Source organism: Chelonoidis abingdonii, chromosome 25 (assembly GCF_003597395.2).
Source record: "Chelonoidis abingdonii isolate Lonesome George chromosome 25, CheloAbing_2.0, whole genome shotgun sequence".
NCBI classification, from domain to species: Eukaryota; Metazoa; Chordata; order Testudines; family Testudinidae; genus Chelonoidis; species Chelonoidis abingdonii.
This window is the reverse complement of record NC_133793.1, coordinates 5,287,649-5,303,135: the sequence shown is the minus strand read 5'-3', so window position 1 is coordinate 5,303,135 and position 15,487 is coordinate 5,287,649. Positions and strand designations below refer to the sequence as shown.

The 15,487-nt window shown below is 44.8% G+C and overlaps 1 protein-coding gene across 2 annotated transcripts in view; it reads right to left on the bottom strand.

The window, feature by feature from the left end:
* Positions 1-259: 259 nt before the first annotated feature.
* CSMD2 (CUB and Sushi multiple domains 2) overlaps positions 260-15,487 on the bottom strand; it is a 562,181-nt gene continuing 546,953 nt past the window's right edge. For both annotated transcript variants that reach the window (XM_032802693.2, XM_032802696.2), the window contains 8 exons: positions 12,084-12,263; positions 11,363-11,428; positions 9,168-9,329; positions 8,317-8,429; positions 6,485-6,572; positions 4,799-4,937; positions 2,818-2,995; positions 260-956 (listed from right to left, as the gene is read on the bottom strand). In XM_032802693.2, the coding sequence (XP_032658584.1) occupies positions 2,836-2,995; positions 4,799-4,937; positions 6,485-6,572; positions 8,317-8,429; positions 9,168-9,329; positions 11,363-11,428; positions 12,084-12,263 (908 nt within the window). In that variant the 3' untranslated portion in view covers positions 260-956; positions 2,818-2,835. The remainder of the gene's footprint in view (positions 957-2,817; positions 2,996-4,798; positions 4,938-6,484; positions 6,573-8,316; positions 8,430-9,167; positions 9,330-11,362; positions 11,429-12,083; positions 12,264-15,487) is intronic.

Genomic DNA, 15,487 nt, shown 5'->3' with positions numbered 1-15,487 from the left:
AAGGGTAAAGATTTCTGAACTCACTAGGGGAAAAATGATCTGTATTTGTAGGGTCTATTTTGAAAAAGAAGTTTTCTTTTTTTCTATCCCCCTAAATTTGTATGTTTGTGTAAAGAGTTACAGAAGAGCAGCAATCATTAATCGCTGGGACAGGAGGGACAGAGAATCATTGGTTGAGAGACTCAGTTCCTATTGGCCCCATGGTGACCTCTGAGATTTAGAGAAAGGATGTCAAAATTAACAGCAGCAGCAGAAGAAAGATCTTCCTTCTCTCTAATAAAAAAAATCCTTGTTAAGAACTTTTGCATCACTAAAAGCCCTTGCCAAAAACCAAAACAAAAATCAACAACAAACCAACCAATCATTTCTCCCTTCCAGAAGTCGGATGTCTCAGTTACGCCCATTGACATTTTGTGCCGTGCAACCTGAAGTCCATCCCTTTGCCAAGAAAGCTTTTTCCCAAAAGCAATGGGAGTGTTGGTTTCACATAAGCCCCCAACAGCTGTTTCCGCTGCTAGAAAAGCACTCATCCGGCATGAACTGCTTCTCTTGAGATAATGAACAGCAGGCTGGCAAGGCAATTTAGAAGGCCATCACCTGCCTTCTAAGGCTCAGCAGCTGGGCGTGGTCTGATTTCTGAGCAGCAACACTGGGATCTTGAAGTTGGCCAGGAGGAACTGGAAGTGGCTCAGTGGCGGGGAAAAGGAGAGGTTCTCCCAAGCTGTGCTGGAGAAGACACTTTGGTTGGCTTGATTATCCACTGCAAGACGTGGTGGATTGGTGAAGATGAGGAGGATGGAAGACGGCCTAGCAGGCTCTCTCTGGGGTAACTCAAAGTCCAACAACAGAGCAGCAGCTTCTCCACAGCCTCAGCATGACTGGGGGAGGGAAGATAATGACCAAGGACTAGTGAGGTGAAACACAATCATCAACAGGACACCTGCCCGTGCAGAATTCTGGGGCAGTTGGGGAGGAAAGGAGAGAGAGACAAGAGCAAGTTATTATTAGACATGCAAGAACCAGAGGCAGTTTCACTATCTTTCTGAGGCCAGGGCTACAGCAGAAACTTTTGCTAATATAGCAATACTGGCTAGGGGTGGGGATGCTGCTTATACTGGCAAAAATAAGTACTTTTACTGGTGTAGCTAATGTTGATGTCTAAGATATACCAGCAAACACACTTTTTTGTGATATTTTCTAGTGTATACCTGGCCTACGATATACCTTACCTTGCACCCATTACCATAATATCTGAGCACCTCACAGTTTGTAATGTATTTACCCTCTCACCGCCATGCCTCTATGACGTAGGGCAAGGCCATGATTCCCACTGTACAGATGGAGAACTGTGGCACAGACAAGCTAAGTGACTTGACCACGGTCACAAAAGAAGGCTGTGGTGGAGTAGGGACTTGAAGCCGGTTTTTCCAAGTCTCAGCTACTGCCCAAACCACTGGGCCACTTTGCTCCTCTCCTCCCACTGTGCACAAGGCAGTCTCAGTAACAGCATCATGGTCTCTGCTTACAGATGGAACCAAACTGCAGTGATCAGATCCAAAGTGTTTGGATGTGTGGATCTAAGGTGTTGGGGACGATCTCAAATCACTTCCCCTGTATAACAGCCTGGTGTATTTGCCTGCCAGCGATAGATTCCCAAACATTTGGGTTCATGCACTGGTGTTGACTGCTGAACCTGTCTCTGCTCCCCTTAGTAAAAGCTGAGATGAGTCACAGATCTGACAGTAATAACTTTCTAACTGTTAGGTGCTTATTGGGGCCCAGTTACCACAGCATCTAAGCACCTTACAATCTTGCAATGTATTTATCCTCCCAACACCCCTGTGAGGTAGAGCAGGGCTGTTAACTCTGTTGTACAGAGGGGACGGAGGCAGGGAAAGACTCATTGAGTTGTTCAAGGTCACACAGGAAGGGCTTGGCTACACTCGAAACTCCAAAGTGCTGCCACGGGAGCGCTCCTGCGGCAGCGCTTTGAAGTGCGAGTGTGGTTGCGGCGCCAGTGCTGGGAGAGAGCTCTCCCAGCGCTGCAGGTACTCCACCTCCCCATGGGGATTCGCTTACAGCTCTGGAAGCCGTGCTTCCAGCACTGGGGCACTGTTTACACTGGCGCTTTACAGTGCTGTAACTTCTGCACTCGGGGGGGGAGGGGGGTTCACACCCCTGAGCGAGAAAGTTGAAATGCTGTAAAGCACCAGTGTAGCCAAGCCCGAAGTCTGTGGCAGAGCCAGGAATCCAGTCCTGATCTCCTGAGTTCCAATCCAGCACCTTCACCACAAGACTATTCATGCTCCCCGAATTCACAAGAGACTAGAACGCAGGCTCCTGCTGAAACCACTAGGCGAGATTCCCTGCCTGCAATTTTTTATTTTTATTAAAGGAATTATTCCAGTTTGAATTTTAGACTCACTTCCCCTTCCCTCCCTGACCAGGTGTTTGTTCTCCTCACTGGGGGGGAAAGGGCAGGGGTGAGCATGTGCCTCTGAGGGGGTTGGACTTAGAATTCCAAAAGATGCCAATTAAACGTCAGGTTTTCACAAGCAAACAGGGATCTGTATGGATCAACGCCCATTTCCATCCAACTAACAGCACAGCACTTGGGTTGAAGTCAAAGCAAGGCTCTGTATAAGTTGCATGTGTGGATTACAGTGGATTAGTCAGTGATCACCATTAAAGAGACCCTTTTTATAATAACATTGGCGTTTTAATGGTGACTGCTGCAGCCTGGTTGGGCCAACAAAATAGATAGATTTGCGGGTGCCTCCAACAGCCAAGTATCAAGTTTTCTTTTCTCACACTCACCGCACGAGAGGATGAGTGCTATACCGCCGTGCACACAGTGCTGACAGTGAAATCCGCCTCGTTGGCCATGATGTCCGTGGGTTGTAGGTTTCGGTCATACATTGGGTTTTCAAATGTCGCTCGGACGTTGGTGTTTTCATGGCCGGTATAACCGTTGAATGGTACTTTTGGTCTTCTCCTGCAGGGTGCCGGAAACAGAATCCAGAGAAATCATGGCTAGTTCCTCATGGTATCTGGCTTGTGACCATTTCTCCCAGCTTGGGTGCTGAGCCAAAACGACACTGAAAGGTCTAAGAGATGGGCCTGGAAACTTAAATTAAATAGTGTCTGCTGGATGCTAAAAACCCTGGACTTAACAGAGACCCTGGTTTTATGGCTCATTACAACGATTTGTAACACACCCCACTGCCAGCTAACCCTCCATTATCCTATGACTGCAGAGGGGTTTATTGCCCACTTCATTTTAAGTGGTCTCCTACAGTATATGTGAACTTCTTACGCTTAACAATCTGTCCCACCTTGTATTTAGCTTGGACATTCTGGTTACCTACCCCAGACCTGAAAAAAGAGCTCTGTGAATTTCAAAAGCATGTCCCTTCCCATAAAATTAGTCCAATAAAAGATATTACCTCACGCACCTTGTTTCACTGAAAGGTCTAATGAATTCACTACACTTGAGCAGGGTTAGATGTGCCCAAATGGCCTACAGGATCTCTCTGGGCACTTTTAGTTGTATCAATATTACCTCATTGGTGGTGCCCTGATGGCATTAAGCAGGAATGGAGGGCCAGAAGTTTAGCTGGTGTAAATCAGCATAGCTATGCTGCTTTACCTCAGCTGAGGATCTGGCCCAGAATTGCTAGCAGGACAGGTCTGGAAAAGGAGGTCTTGCTATCTGACTGGGACTTGAGGTTTTTCAGAGACACTCAATTGCCTGCTGTAAGGCAAAACAAGACTAATCTCCCCCATCCACCACATTGTTCATCTTGTTCCTTTTAAGACAAAGGGTCATGAGGAAACGGTAACGGATCCAAGACAAAAAACAATGGAAGGTGAAATCTGTTTGCAGCCTGCTGAGCCTGCACGGTCATCCTGAAAGGTGCCAAGCAACTGGGACTTCCACTGTTCTCAGCTGGAGTTGTGGGTAATTCAACTACTCTTAACCAGGCCTTTTGGGCCAAATTTTGAGACAAGCTCAGGGCCAGGTTCTCAAGCATTCAGTGCCCACAATTTTCCATTGTTGTGTCTTGGTTCAAAGGAGTAAGCTGCAAGTGCAACTGACCAAGACTCATCCCCGAGTGGTGAGAAGCACTAGCATTGCCAAGATGTAAATATCTGTTATTTGCGTAAGCCAGCTAGCAATGATGCTCAGGTCACTAGCACACGGACCGAGGGGGAGACATTCAAAAGCACCCAAGATGGTTAGCAGCACAAATTCCACCGGCATTCTCAGAGACTTGTGCTTCTCAACCCCTTAGGTACTTTTGACAATCTCACTGCAATGCCCAGATTCCCAAAGGCATCATTAACATAGATTCGCCACCCCGGACCAGACCATGGGGCGGGCAAGTCCTGTATCCTACCTCCTACAGTGACCAACTTACATGAAGTTTCAAACCAAAGCAACAGCTCTCACTCTAAAGCATCAAATCCTGAGAAAAAATTTCTTTGCAGTGCCTGCACGATCAGTCTTAAAACTGAAGCATGAGATGTGCTTGCCTTATCTAACCTGGCATTGCTACAAATCATCTTAGCAGTTGTTAAATTACCCAGTCCTTTGCAAATATGCTGCTACAGTATTTCCTTACCTTACCAACCACATCAGAAAGCAGAACTATCAGGAGCTCTCTTAAGCTAAGCTTGCAAATATTAATATTCCCCTCAGCACCTAGCTCTTTTCGATCCCATTTTCTCCAGGCATTTCTCCTCACGGCACAGCAATGAATCAGGTTTTTTTAATCGCTTCACTCCTGAAACCTACCTGTGTTTGTAGAGATAGAGCACAAACCCTGCAATAATCAGGGCTATGAAAGGCACAAGAATGGCAGCTGCCACAGAACTGCTGTTTGATGCAAAATGATGTCCTATTGATTCTGGATCGTTTTCAATCAGGCTGATGTCTGAAACACAATGAAAGTAAATACGTTTAAACCCTAGCTGCTGGGAACTGGGGTTTGCTCAAGTTCTGCTAGAACAAGTTCATTCCATGCTTCAGCATCAAGGTAATTTAAAGGTTTGGATTCATATGCAGGTTGGACTGCAGCTATAGTACAATGCATAATGTTGCCTAGTTTGAGATTTCAACATTGACTTCTTAGTAAAACAAAAAAACCCAGCAAAGATCTAAGTGAAGTAAAAATACTAACACCAGAATGCTCAAGTGTCAGTGCCTAAAGGTAGGGTTCTAAGGGTAGGGTTAATGCTGGCCTGCTAGCAATTGGGTGATTGAAGACAGGGGCGGAAGAGGAGCAGTGGGGCGGCTGCTTATGTTGTCATGCTCAGAGCTGCAGTAACAGCAGGCTAATCGCATCTCAAATACTAGCAAGCAACAGCTGGTGGAAACCCTAAGAGTCGGTTCTCTAGCAGGTAGCGTTCTGAAGAGACTCCAGTTCTGTCTGCTGTACCCAGGTACTCCAAAGGCCCCCACCACTACAGGACACGAATATGTCAGAAATAGTCATGAATGTGTCCTCAGAACAACCCCACGAGGCAGGAAAGTAGTTTCACCCCCTTTAGACAGATGGAGGAACTGAGGCACAGACAGGTGGAGTGGCTTGACAATGGACAGTGACAGAGCCACACCTCAGGTCTGCCGGCTTCAAGTCCAGTGTGTAGCATGATTTCTGGCTGGCAGTGGGGAGTTTTGCTATAGCTTCCAATATAGCCAAGTTTTCACCCACAGGAATCCTGGCTCCACAGTCTCTTACTCTAACAACTAGACCACATGGGTTGTCTTTTCCTTTGGCTTCATTACCAATATTTATCTTCCTGCTGTCCTTAAAGAGGCATGTTTTGCTCTCATTGACTCTGCCAATCCCCCTGCCATAGGGAAAGTTACAGCCTTACGGTGTGGCTGGACGGGGACGTCTACACTGGAAAATGGTGTGTTCTTAACCTGGGTGTAACTCAGGTTACAACAGCGGTGAAAACATGGCAACTCAACTTTTAACTCAGGTTAGCAGCACAAGTGACAGCCTGTAGGGGAGCCTAGGCTTCAACTCAAGCTGCTAACCTGCGTTAAAAGCCGAGTTTCCATGTCTTCACTGCTATTTTAACCTGACTAAGCTAACCTGAGCTAAGAACATCCTTTTTTGGTTGTTGTTGTTGCAAAGCCTAGACATCCTTTGCACGGAATCACCAGTGCAGAGGTCAGTCCTTCCTTCAGGAGGAGGCAGTTGAGAGTAAGGAAGGAGGCACGGGTGTTTAAAAGATGGACAGATCAAACAGCCAAAGCAGCGAGAAATATTGGGCCAGATCCTCAGCTGGTATAAAATAAGTGCAGATCCACTAGCATCAGTCTGATTAAGCCAATTTACACGCCGTGTAGATAACGCCCGGTATATTTGGAAACCAAAATGCAGGAATGGTAAAACACTTCACGTTTTCAAACTTTCCCCAGTGCCGAAATCCATCTTAAACACTGAAATAATAATAAAACAAAACTTACCGAGTCTCTGAAGGCCAAACTGCCCAAACCCTTTGCCGCGTACAAAGCCCTGGTATACAAAAGTGCCGCTTGACGACTCAGACGAGACCTGTAATCGTAGGAGCCCAAATAAATCATATTTACAATGGAATCTCAAAAATTCATCGCATCTTACTGCAGATGTAACACAAACCTGGTGGTTTGGCCATAAATCTGTTCAAAGCACAGTGGGAGGCAGAAGCATGGATACATTTACTCACACAAAATCAACTTCGCTAAATATCCGATATTAATATTAATGATGTGCTTGGTTAATATTAAAAGTATGGCCACATACAAATGACACTCTCTCCTGTTCAATGTATATTATTTCAGAGGGTGAAATTCACCCCAGTGTCACATGGGGAGCATAGATGTAATTTCAATTGAAGACTTATTTTGAACTTCAAGTGCTGTAAAGATCTCATGCTGGCCCTTGGCACAAGGGTGAATTCTAATCTTAGCATCTTCAGCAGCTGACTTCATTGACAAAACCAATAGTTTGTTCCTTTTGGTCTTGCAGAACCAACCCAGGTTTGGGTGAATGAGCGGAGTCTAGTCTGCTTTTGTTAGCCTCACATGAATTGCCAGCTAAAGTTTCAGACTGCGGAACATTTATTAGAGGTGAGGAGAGGAGATGCAGAATGGACCCAGCGTGATTCTTGGATGCCAGATGGAGTCTGTAGCAATGGCTGCTCAAAACGTGTAAAATGAGTGAATTTACTACGGTAGCTATTGAGAGAATGGAAGCCCACCACTGATTTTCTCGGTAGTCTTGCTTCCAACTCTACTCTCTAATTGCATAGAATACTGGCATCCGGCAAGATGGATGCCTCATTGGGTGTCCGGAAGTCTTGCAAAGTGCTTGTTAGGATATTCTAGTTGAAGGCACAGAGTTGCACTAAACAATCGACTGTTGAGTCTGACGGAGGAAAAATTTGTGCCATAAAACAAGACCAACAAAGTATCCAAACTTTTGTAATTCATCGTTTGCTGCAGCACATGAAGTTTAGTACTTGGCTCCCAACAGAAGCTTGAGAAGCGCAGCAGCTGGAGTTTACCGGAGATTCCACATTAGCCACCTGTTTACAAGCAGAACTTGCTTCGTCTTTGCAATCTCTTCCAAGTTTATGCATAGCATTAATTTAATTCAACTGCACAGAAAGCTGAAAGCTTTTTTTTTTTAAAAAAAAAAAAACCAAACAACCCAACAACTTGTTCCTGAGGGGGGAAATCTTGTTTGTAATAACTGCTGCACATACTGCAGATAACAGAGATAACCAGAGCCAAGGCTGCATCTGGTCATGGGGTCAATCAGATGAAGTCTCTTCCTAAGCTTCAGGAGGCCTCTGAGGCACATGTGAAGTTACCAGAGACAAAAGCTGGTGTGGGAAGCCAAGTCCTCAGGGAAAGATTAGCTCTTTTGGATGTTGAACTGAGACATAATACTGAGTTGGAATTAACCTTCCTGGCTTCTTCTTTTGCGTTATCTGGAGAACATGCCGATTTAACAACACTGGGCAATGAAAATCCATATGGCCATAAGTGATAGCAGAAGGGCTGCTTGTGCAGTGTTAATCTAATACACTGGCAGAGAGCGTTGCATCCTCCTTTAACAGCAGAGGATAACAACCTACTACTGCTACCAGCTAAGCGAGCTACTCTTTCAGCTCAGGTGGCAGAGGTCTGTGCTGTGGTTCTCAAAGTCAGACTTTGCTGATAACCCACGAAGGGGCTGTTACACTAACACGCACTGCCACGCCAGAGAGTTGTGTACTTACAGTACACATTTGCACATGTGCCAATATACTTACATGCCCATCTAAAGCCCATTTATCATTCTTGAACTTGTTAATAAAGATCTCCACCGGTCCTGTTATCTGATAAACCTGGAGAAGTAGGTGCATGTCTTCTCTCTTGTAAATGCCTGGAAAAGAACACAGGGGTTTTACCAATCAGCCATTCTTGGTCCAGCAAACCTGGCAGGTGCCCTATTTCGATATGGAGGTGCGGGGGCTCAGCCAGTGGAACAAATAGTCTGAGATGACAATTTATAAAAGTAGCTTCTGAGAATTTTCTACCTGAGCCAGAGATGGTGACACAATAACTGCTTCTTCCCAAAGCAAGAAACAACTCCTGCACCATATAAAAGTGTTGTCACGAAGTGATAAAACCAAAACAAACCACCACCCCACAGACCTCCCCAGGATAATAAACCATCTGGTGGATGGGAAGAACCTAGCCTGTCAGGGTTTAAGCTTTATAACCAGTTCATTATAGGAAGCACGGAACGGAGGATAATGAGGCAAGAGGTGTTTATGCCCTTGTACCTCATTTGTATGAACTAATTGTGAATCTGTCACTGCAGAACCAAGCATGAGCTCAGCCCTGGCTTTCAGCTGGAATCAGAGCAAACAAAAGTCAGTATCTTTAACTCCAGGTGCAGCAACCCCTTGGTTTCAATCTCTAATGCTATCAAAGAGTGGAGCTTTCAAAGCTCAGTGGTTCTGTCGAAGATCCAGCAGGCAATCAATATCATTCACAAAAACAGAACAACACTGCTTCAGTTTGTGACTCCAAAGGCCACTGTTTCAGTGTGAGAGACTGACTGCACCTGCCACGGTGAGCGTGGATCCATAGAAGCCGCTGTGCTAGGCCCCCCTACCTGACACCAGCAGTTCCACGCCACTGTGGTCTATCAAAGTAGCATTGACTTTACTGGTAGTGGGATCGAAGCTCGTGACAGAGAGCATCGCGGGCTGCTTCTTTCCCATGTATTCGTAAGAGCCTTTCCACAGAGAATTCTTTGCAAACACATCAGCGGGAACTGGAAACAGTAAGAAAGAGGGATGGGGAGGAAAGAGGGGGTTTTGAGCAGAGCTACCATATTGCTGGATGATTGATAATATTGTGAACATCCCTTGGGAGGAAAAGATGACAAAGAAACAGGTAGATCCATAGGAATGAATTTATTTAAAGGTGCAATTTCAGCTGGGATAAAAATGTATTTTAAAAAAATTCTAATACGAATAGAAAATTGTTTGTCATGTTTGGAAACTTGGATGCACAAAGATTTCCCTAAACACAGGAGAAACACAAAACGTAACAGACTAGAAACTAAAGGGAAACTGATCAGTCTGGTTTCCTTGTTCAAGTGGGGAAAGGGTAAACAGAAAACAAGCAGCACAAAATGTCAAAAGTATTAATATTTGCATTCCAGTAGTGCACAGGGACCCTGGCTGTGTCTGAGGACTCATCATACGAGGGGCTGTATATACACATAGTAGGAGACAGACACGGATTTTTAAAGGTACTTAAGTGATGCTGTGCTCAGGATTACAAAGCCTAAGTGATTTATGAGCCTAACTTTCATTTTCCTAAGGCCCACTGACTGTGAAACGGATTTTGGCTCCTAAATGCTAAATTGCTTTTGAAAACAAGATTGAGACTCCTAAATTAGTTAAGTGTTGCAGTGCTAAGCAGAGAAATGCTGAAGTACCTTTAAAAATCTGGGCCATAGTGTATTAGCCAAAGATATTACAATTTAAAGACAGACAAAAGGCAGGAGAAAGGAAATGTTTTTACGCCCATTTTACAGATTGGGAACAGAGGCAATGAGCAGTTTAAGTGACTTTGGTCCAAGTCACACAGAGATCCTGCGGCAGAGGTGGGAATTGAACCCAGGAGTCCAGAGTGTTACACCAGGGCCTTAATCACAAAACCATCCTTCCTCTAAAAAAGTACATTTGATTTTTAAAGTTCTCCCCCCAAAGGTCTCATGTAAAAAATTGAAAAAAAAAAGTGTCATGTTTTTAAAAAATTATCATAATTTGTTTTTTGAAAAATTTAGAATCTCCCCCTCCTCTTCCTCCCCTCAGCCTTTTTTTTTTTGCGCCAAGGAGTGTGAAAGGAAAAGTGGAACTGCCACTCTGATCCATATTATTTTTCAAAACTTTTCATAGAGTTTAAGGCCAGAAGGGATCATTTAATCATTTAGTCTCATCTCCTGTACACGAGGCCATTCCATTTCACCCAGATACCCCTATACTAACACAAAAGATTTCCATTAGACTAAAACATTTCATTCTTTGGGAGCCTAACTTGTGTGCCAGAGAGAGTAAACAGGAGAGATGAATGACCGAGGCCTCTGCAACTTCTCTAGTTTTTGAAAACTGATAGAGTTTAATTTGTCCTTTTGCCCCTCTGTTTGCAACTTGTCCAGTGCTGAAGTTTTGAAAAGTGGCAAAAGGAAAATAAAGAAAAACAAAGTGAGAAAACGCCCAGTCCTGGTTCATTCTATTGTATTCGGTGGCAGAAAGGAATAAAGGAAAAAAAAGAGGAGAGAGACGGGGATAAAAAACAAACTCTGACCTTTTGAAATGTCCAGTTTTGACAAAACATTGGAAAATAAAAAATAACCCCACCCCAAACAACAGAGCTTTTCAGGGAAGTTTTCTTTATGAAAAAACAACTTTTCATTAAAAAAAAGTTTCTGAATCAAAAATTCTGACCAGCTCTAGTCCGAAGAGACACACAGGGCTGAGATTTTCAAAGGAGCCAAAGAGAAATTCAATAGGAGATAGGTGTCTAACTCCCTTGTGCTGTGATTCTCACAGATGTCTAAGTGTGGCGCTACCATGGAACCCAGTGGCTAGGGTACTCTGAGTGCTTCCACCGGCCCTACGGTTTAAAGGACTGCAGGGAAAAATCTAAAAGCTATTTGTTAGCCTTCCGAACGATTTGATAACAGGAAAAGGCAGGGGAGCTGTAGATTGCTCCTTGCCACCTTCTATTTCCACATTTTTGCGTTAAGACTAAATAGCAATGCTTCTGACAGAATAAATAACCATGCTACAGTACCTGACACTTTAGCAAAGGGTGGATCCCTGGCAGTGCCAACCGGTCTTCCGCTGGGTCGTATATCAGCTGAAAAGAATGGGCAAAACCGCAGCAAATTAATATTACGGGACGCTGAAGTATGGTTTAATTTCTTCCCTTGTGGCAACGCATGATGGATGTGTGGGAGTCGCTTCACACTCGTTTCCCAGCGCTTAGATATTTGTGATAGCTAAGAAAGGAGCAGCAAGAGGAGATAAACATCGAGCTAACATTTCTCATGCCCACAGTGTGCATGCTCACCCCCAGTAACTGGCACCCCAAACAGCCTGTTGGTAGCTGGAATAGCCCTGGGAGCTGGAATTCCCCTTCTATCCATCTGCCTCTCTGTGAGGGACTTTAATTAGGGTTTCTTCAGAGCCAAATGCCACTGCAGGTAAAACAGAGACTCTCCTTCCCCTGCTAGCCCTGGTGTCTATGAGCCTGATTCACCTAGCGTTGAAGCCTATGGCAGTGTTTTCCTTGACATCATCGCAAGTTGGATCAGGCTTTATATGTTTATGTAAGACCTGCAGTCACGAAACAACAAGATCATTGCCAGCTTCTCTCAGAGGTATCCTGGATGTTGTGAGACAGCAAATTCCCCTTGGATCACAACTCCTCATTGCTGTAGCAATGGGATGGGCTTCAAGACACAACCCAAGCCAATTGGTCCCTTCCCTCCCTGCTGGCTCAGGGCTCTTACCAAGGCAAATGGGTGTTTTCCCTGTCCAGCTGCCATCCGCTTTGCAGGTTCTGTGTTCAGATCCTCCCGTGAGATAGTACCCACTCTGGCAGGAGTAGATCAAGGTGTAGCCCAAGGAGGGCAAATCTAGGGCACCTACATTAGCATGGGACGGGGTCTCTGGCTGTTTGCAGTGGTGAGCTGGAAAAACAGAAAGGGTGGAGATGAGAAGACTTGCCTGGAGATCGCCACAAGGGGTAAAACCCTGACTCCAGTGGGAGCTTTGTCATTGACTTCAGTGCGGTCAGGATTTAACTCAAGGGAGTTTTGTCCTGCTTAAAACTCTCTGAAGCCCTTCGTGAAGACGATAAGGTTGGGAATTTCACAGATACAGGGAATTCAACAGGCCAAAGACGCCTGCCTCAACAGTTGGCTGCCCATTTCTTTGAACGCACAGCACCACTTTCAGCAGGTGCCCTGAATCAGGGCCTATGCACTCCTGAAAGCTTCTGCAAACGGCATCAACAAACAGCAGGATTCCTCTGGGAATGCTCAGAAGTGCACATCTATGGGCAGAAAAAGCCACACTGCTAGGTTTCAAGTTCATGTTCTGATTCTACGTGATCCGTTTATGAGTCAACCAACAAGCTTCCCAGTTAGCGGCACCTCCAATTCCAGCAAGAATTTGAGAGCTGAGCCCTGCTCATTCCACTCCTCTTATGTCCTCCTCAGTGACAAAGATCCCCAAATCAGAACTGTGCTGAAGATACCCTTGCCGATGCACGAGGCAGAATAGAATTCAGCTCATTCTCCCACTGCTCTGCAAGACCTTGCACCTTGAAGTCAGCAGGCACAAGAGCGAATACATGGGGCAAGAAGGGGTCATTTTTATACAGTCCCCTATTGGAACCTAACTATGCTTGAAAAAAAACCAAGAAAGAAAATATTCTAACGTCTCCCATGTGTCCACTGGCCGTAGTCCCAGCATCGTGTCACCATGTTCACATGCAGATAGAAAATGGCCTGGAGGCAAACACTGCTTTAATCTTGAGCTACTTTTGCAGAAGAACACGGAACCCTGCTAAGGCTGTGATCGTATCAGTGGTTCTACTCAGTGGCTGAGTGATGGATTCTCTCCTTACTTCTCCTCTGATCCAAGGATCTCTACTGGCCAGCCTTCTAACTAATAATTCCTACCTACCTGTCTGCAGAGTCACAGGGTCAAATCTTCAGAGGTGCTGAATACCTGTGTTCCCATAATTACTCAGAATCTTTCAGGATTTGGCCCTTAGATATTAGAAATCTATGACATCTATGTGTGTGTGATTTACTGCTCGATGCAATCTTGTTGTTAATCAAGCCACTAATTTCCTTGGGGGGTTACTAAACACACCTAATTATCAAATTGGTAGGAAGCTTTCCCCAAACCTCCTTTTGATTTCTCCCTTTCTGTGATCTCAAAGCACTTTATAAACATGAATGAAGACTCAAAAGCCCCCATGCAGTGACTATTATTGGTATTATAATCTACATTTTCCAGATGCGGAATGAAAGACAGAGAAATGACTAGCCTGAAGTCACACATGCCCTATGCTAATCAGTAGATGATAATTCAGCTTTCAGCAAATTAGAGTAACTGCACCTAATTCTACTCCTGTAGGTTGCACTGACAGAGGAGGCTTCAAGAAGAACTGATAGATGGCAACTCAGTATTTCTCCCTGTTATAAGCAAGCAACAGAAACATTTTTGCTTCAACTCTCTTAAGAGCAGCAACTAACTGCCACCCACACCCATAGCTGCTTCTTCAGACTCAGCATCTTCCAGTCCAGCAGCAAGGGAGGTGAGTTTGTAAGCTAAGGAGAAACACTGCTCTCTGCCAGGGCGAAGCAGCCACGCAGCAGCACACAACTGCATCTTTCTTCTCCGATTCTCCATGTTAGGAATTTTAACGGCTGATGGGGAATTAAGCTACATCAGGTGAGCAGACCTTGCTCTAACAACAACAAATATCTGAAATAACCTGCTGAAGAAGGCCAAGAACACGGTCAAGAGAATTCTAGGAGCAAGGGAGTGAGAGAACAAAGCCTTGGAATTAAGGGGAACTGGGCTATGAATAACGTTTTCCTGTTCCTTAAAGGGCCCAATCCAGCACCTGTTGGGAATTGTTCCCATGGACGTCCATGGCGGCAGGATCAAGCTCAAAGCAATTTATGGCTTTGAGTAAATCCCATGGTCTGAAATTAAATTCAGTGTGAGGCCAGGTGTTTGAAGGTGTTCACACACCACGGTAGGGAAAGTAGCATAATGATCTGAGTAGAACAGAATGGCACAAAATCCCAATCCACATTTGGTAGGAGATGCCCCACCCCCATCCGCAGCTCAAAGGAAGAATATTAAGGTTCTCCATACCACAAATTACCAATCCCTACCCCGTCGAAGGACCTTCTTTCACGTAACCCTGATGGCTTCCATTCTTAGTTAAGGGCCCATGCTTACATTATAAACTTCAGTGGGGGAATCTCAACACCTTCAGAGTGCAGATAAAGAGACACCTGCGTTAAAGTCGTGTGTTCCCAACCATATGTGGCACTGCCCACCAGCACCCAATGAAGCATATGTCTTCACGGCAAGTAAAAACTGCGTTCTAAACCTGTGTGAGCTAACTGGGTTAAAACAGCAGTGAAGACTCAGCAACTTGGCTTTTGACTGGGTTAGCAGCTTGAGTTCAACTCCAGTCTCCCCAGTAGGCTTGAACTGAAGCCGCTAACCTGAATTCCAAGATAAGCTGCTGGGACTTCAGTGCCGCTTTAACCTGAGTTAAGAACACACCCTTTTTTTTTTTTGCAGTCAAGACATACCCCTCAGCAGGTTTATTTCTTGCAGATTGTATAGCTTTTCAGCTGACATTGGGCCAATACAGAATTATTAAACTAAATGCATGTAGTACCTGCACATACAGAATTACATTAACTGGATAAGATCATGGTAATAAGTCACCCCAGAAGGGGAAGGGAGAAGAATTCTAATATTTTTGATGAGGCGCTAGATGCCATGATACCAAATTAGAGCTCAATACGTTGAATTAAATTCCTCCCTGTATAATGGGGAGAAGATGGTGGAGAACTGAATGAGATAACTACAGTTTAATCAAGATCTACAGAAACATCATCCCAGTGACGTGGTCTTCTGACTGAAGAATATTACTTGGTTCCTCCAGCCTGAAATTCTCTGTCTTGGCCATTAAATGCAGTTGCAAAAGCATGAAACACACCAAGCCTCATCTCAGCACAAGATCAAACTCTTTCACTGAAGGAAAAAAAAAATCACCAGAAAACAAAGCTGGATGTTCTCATCAGCTGTATCCATGTCACCAGAGAAGTGGTCTGCGGTTTTGCAACAGAGAGTCAGAACATATGATATTTCA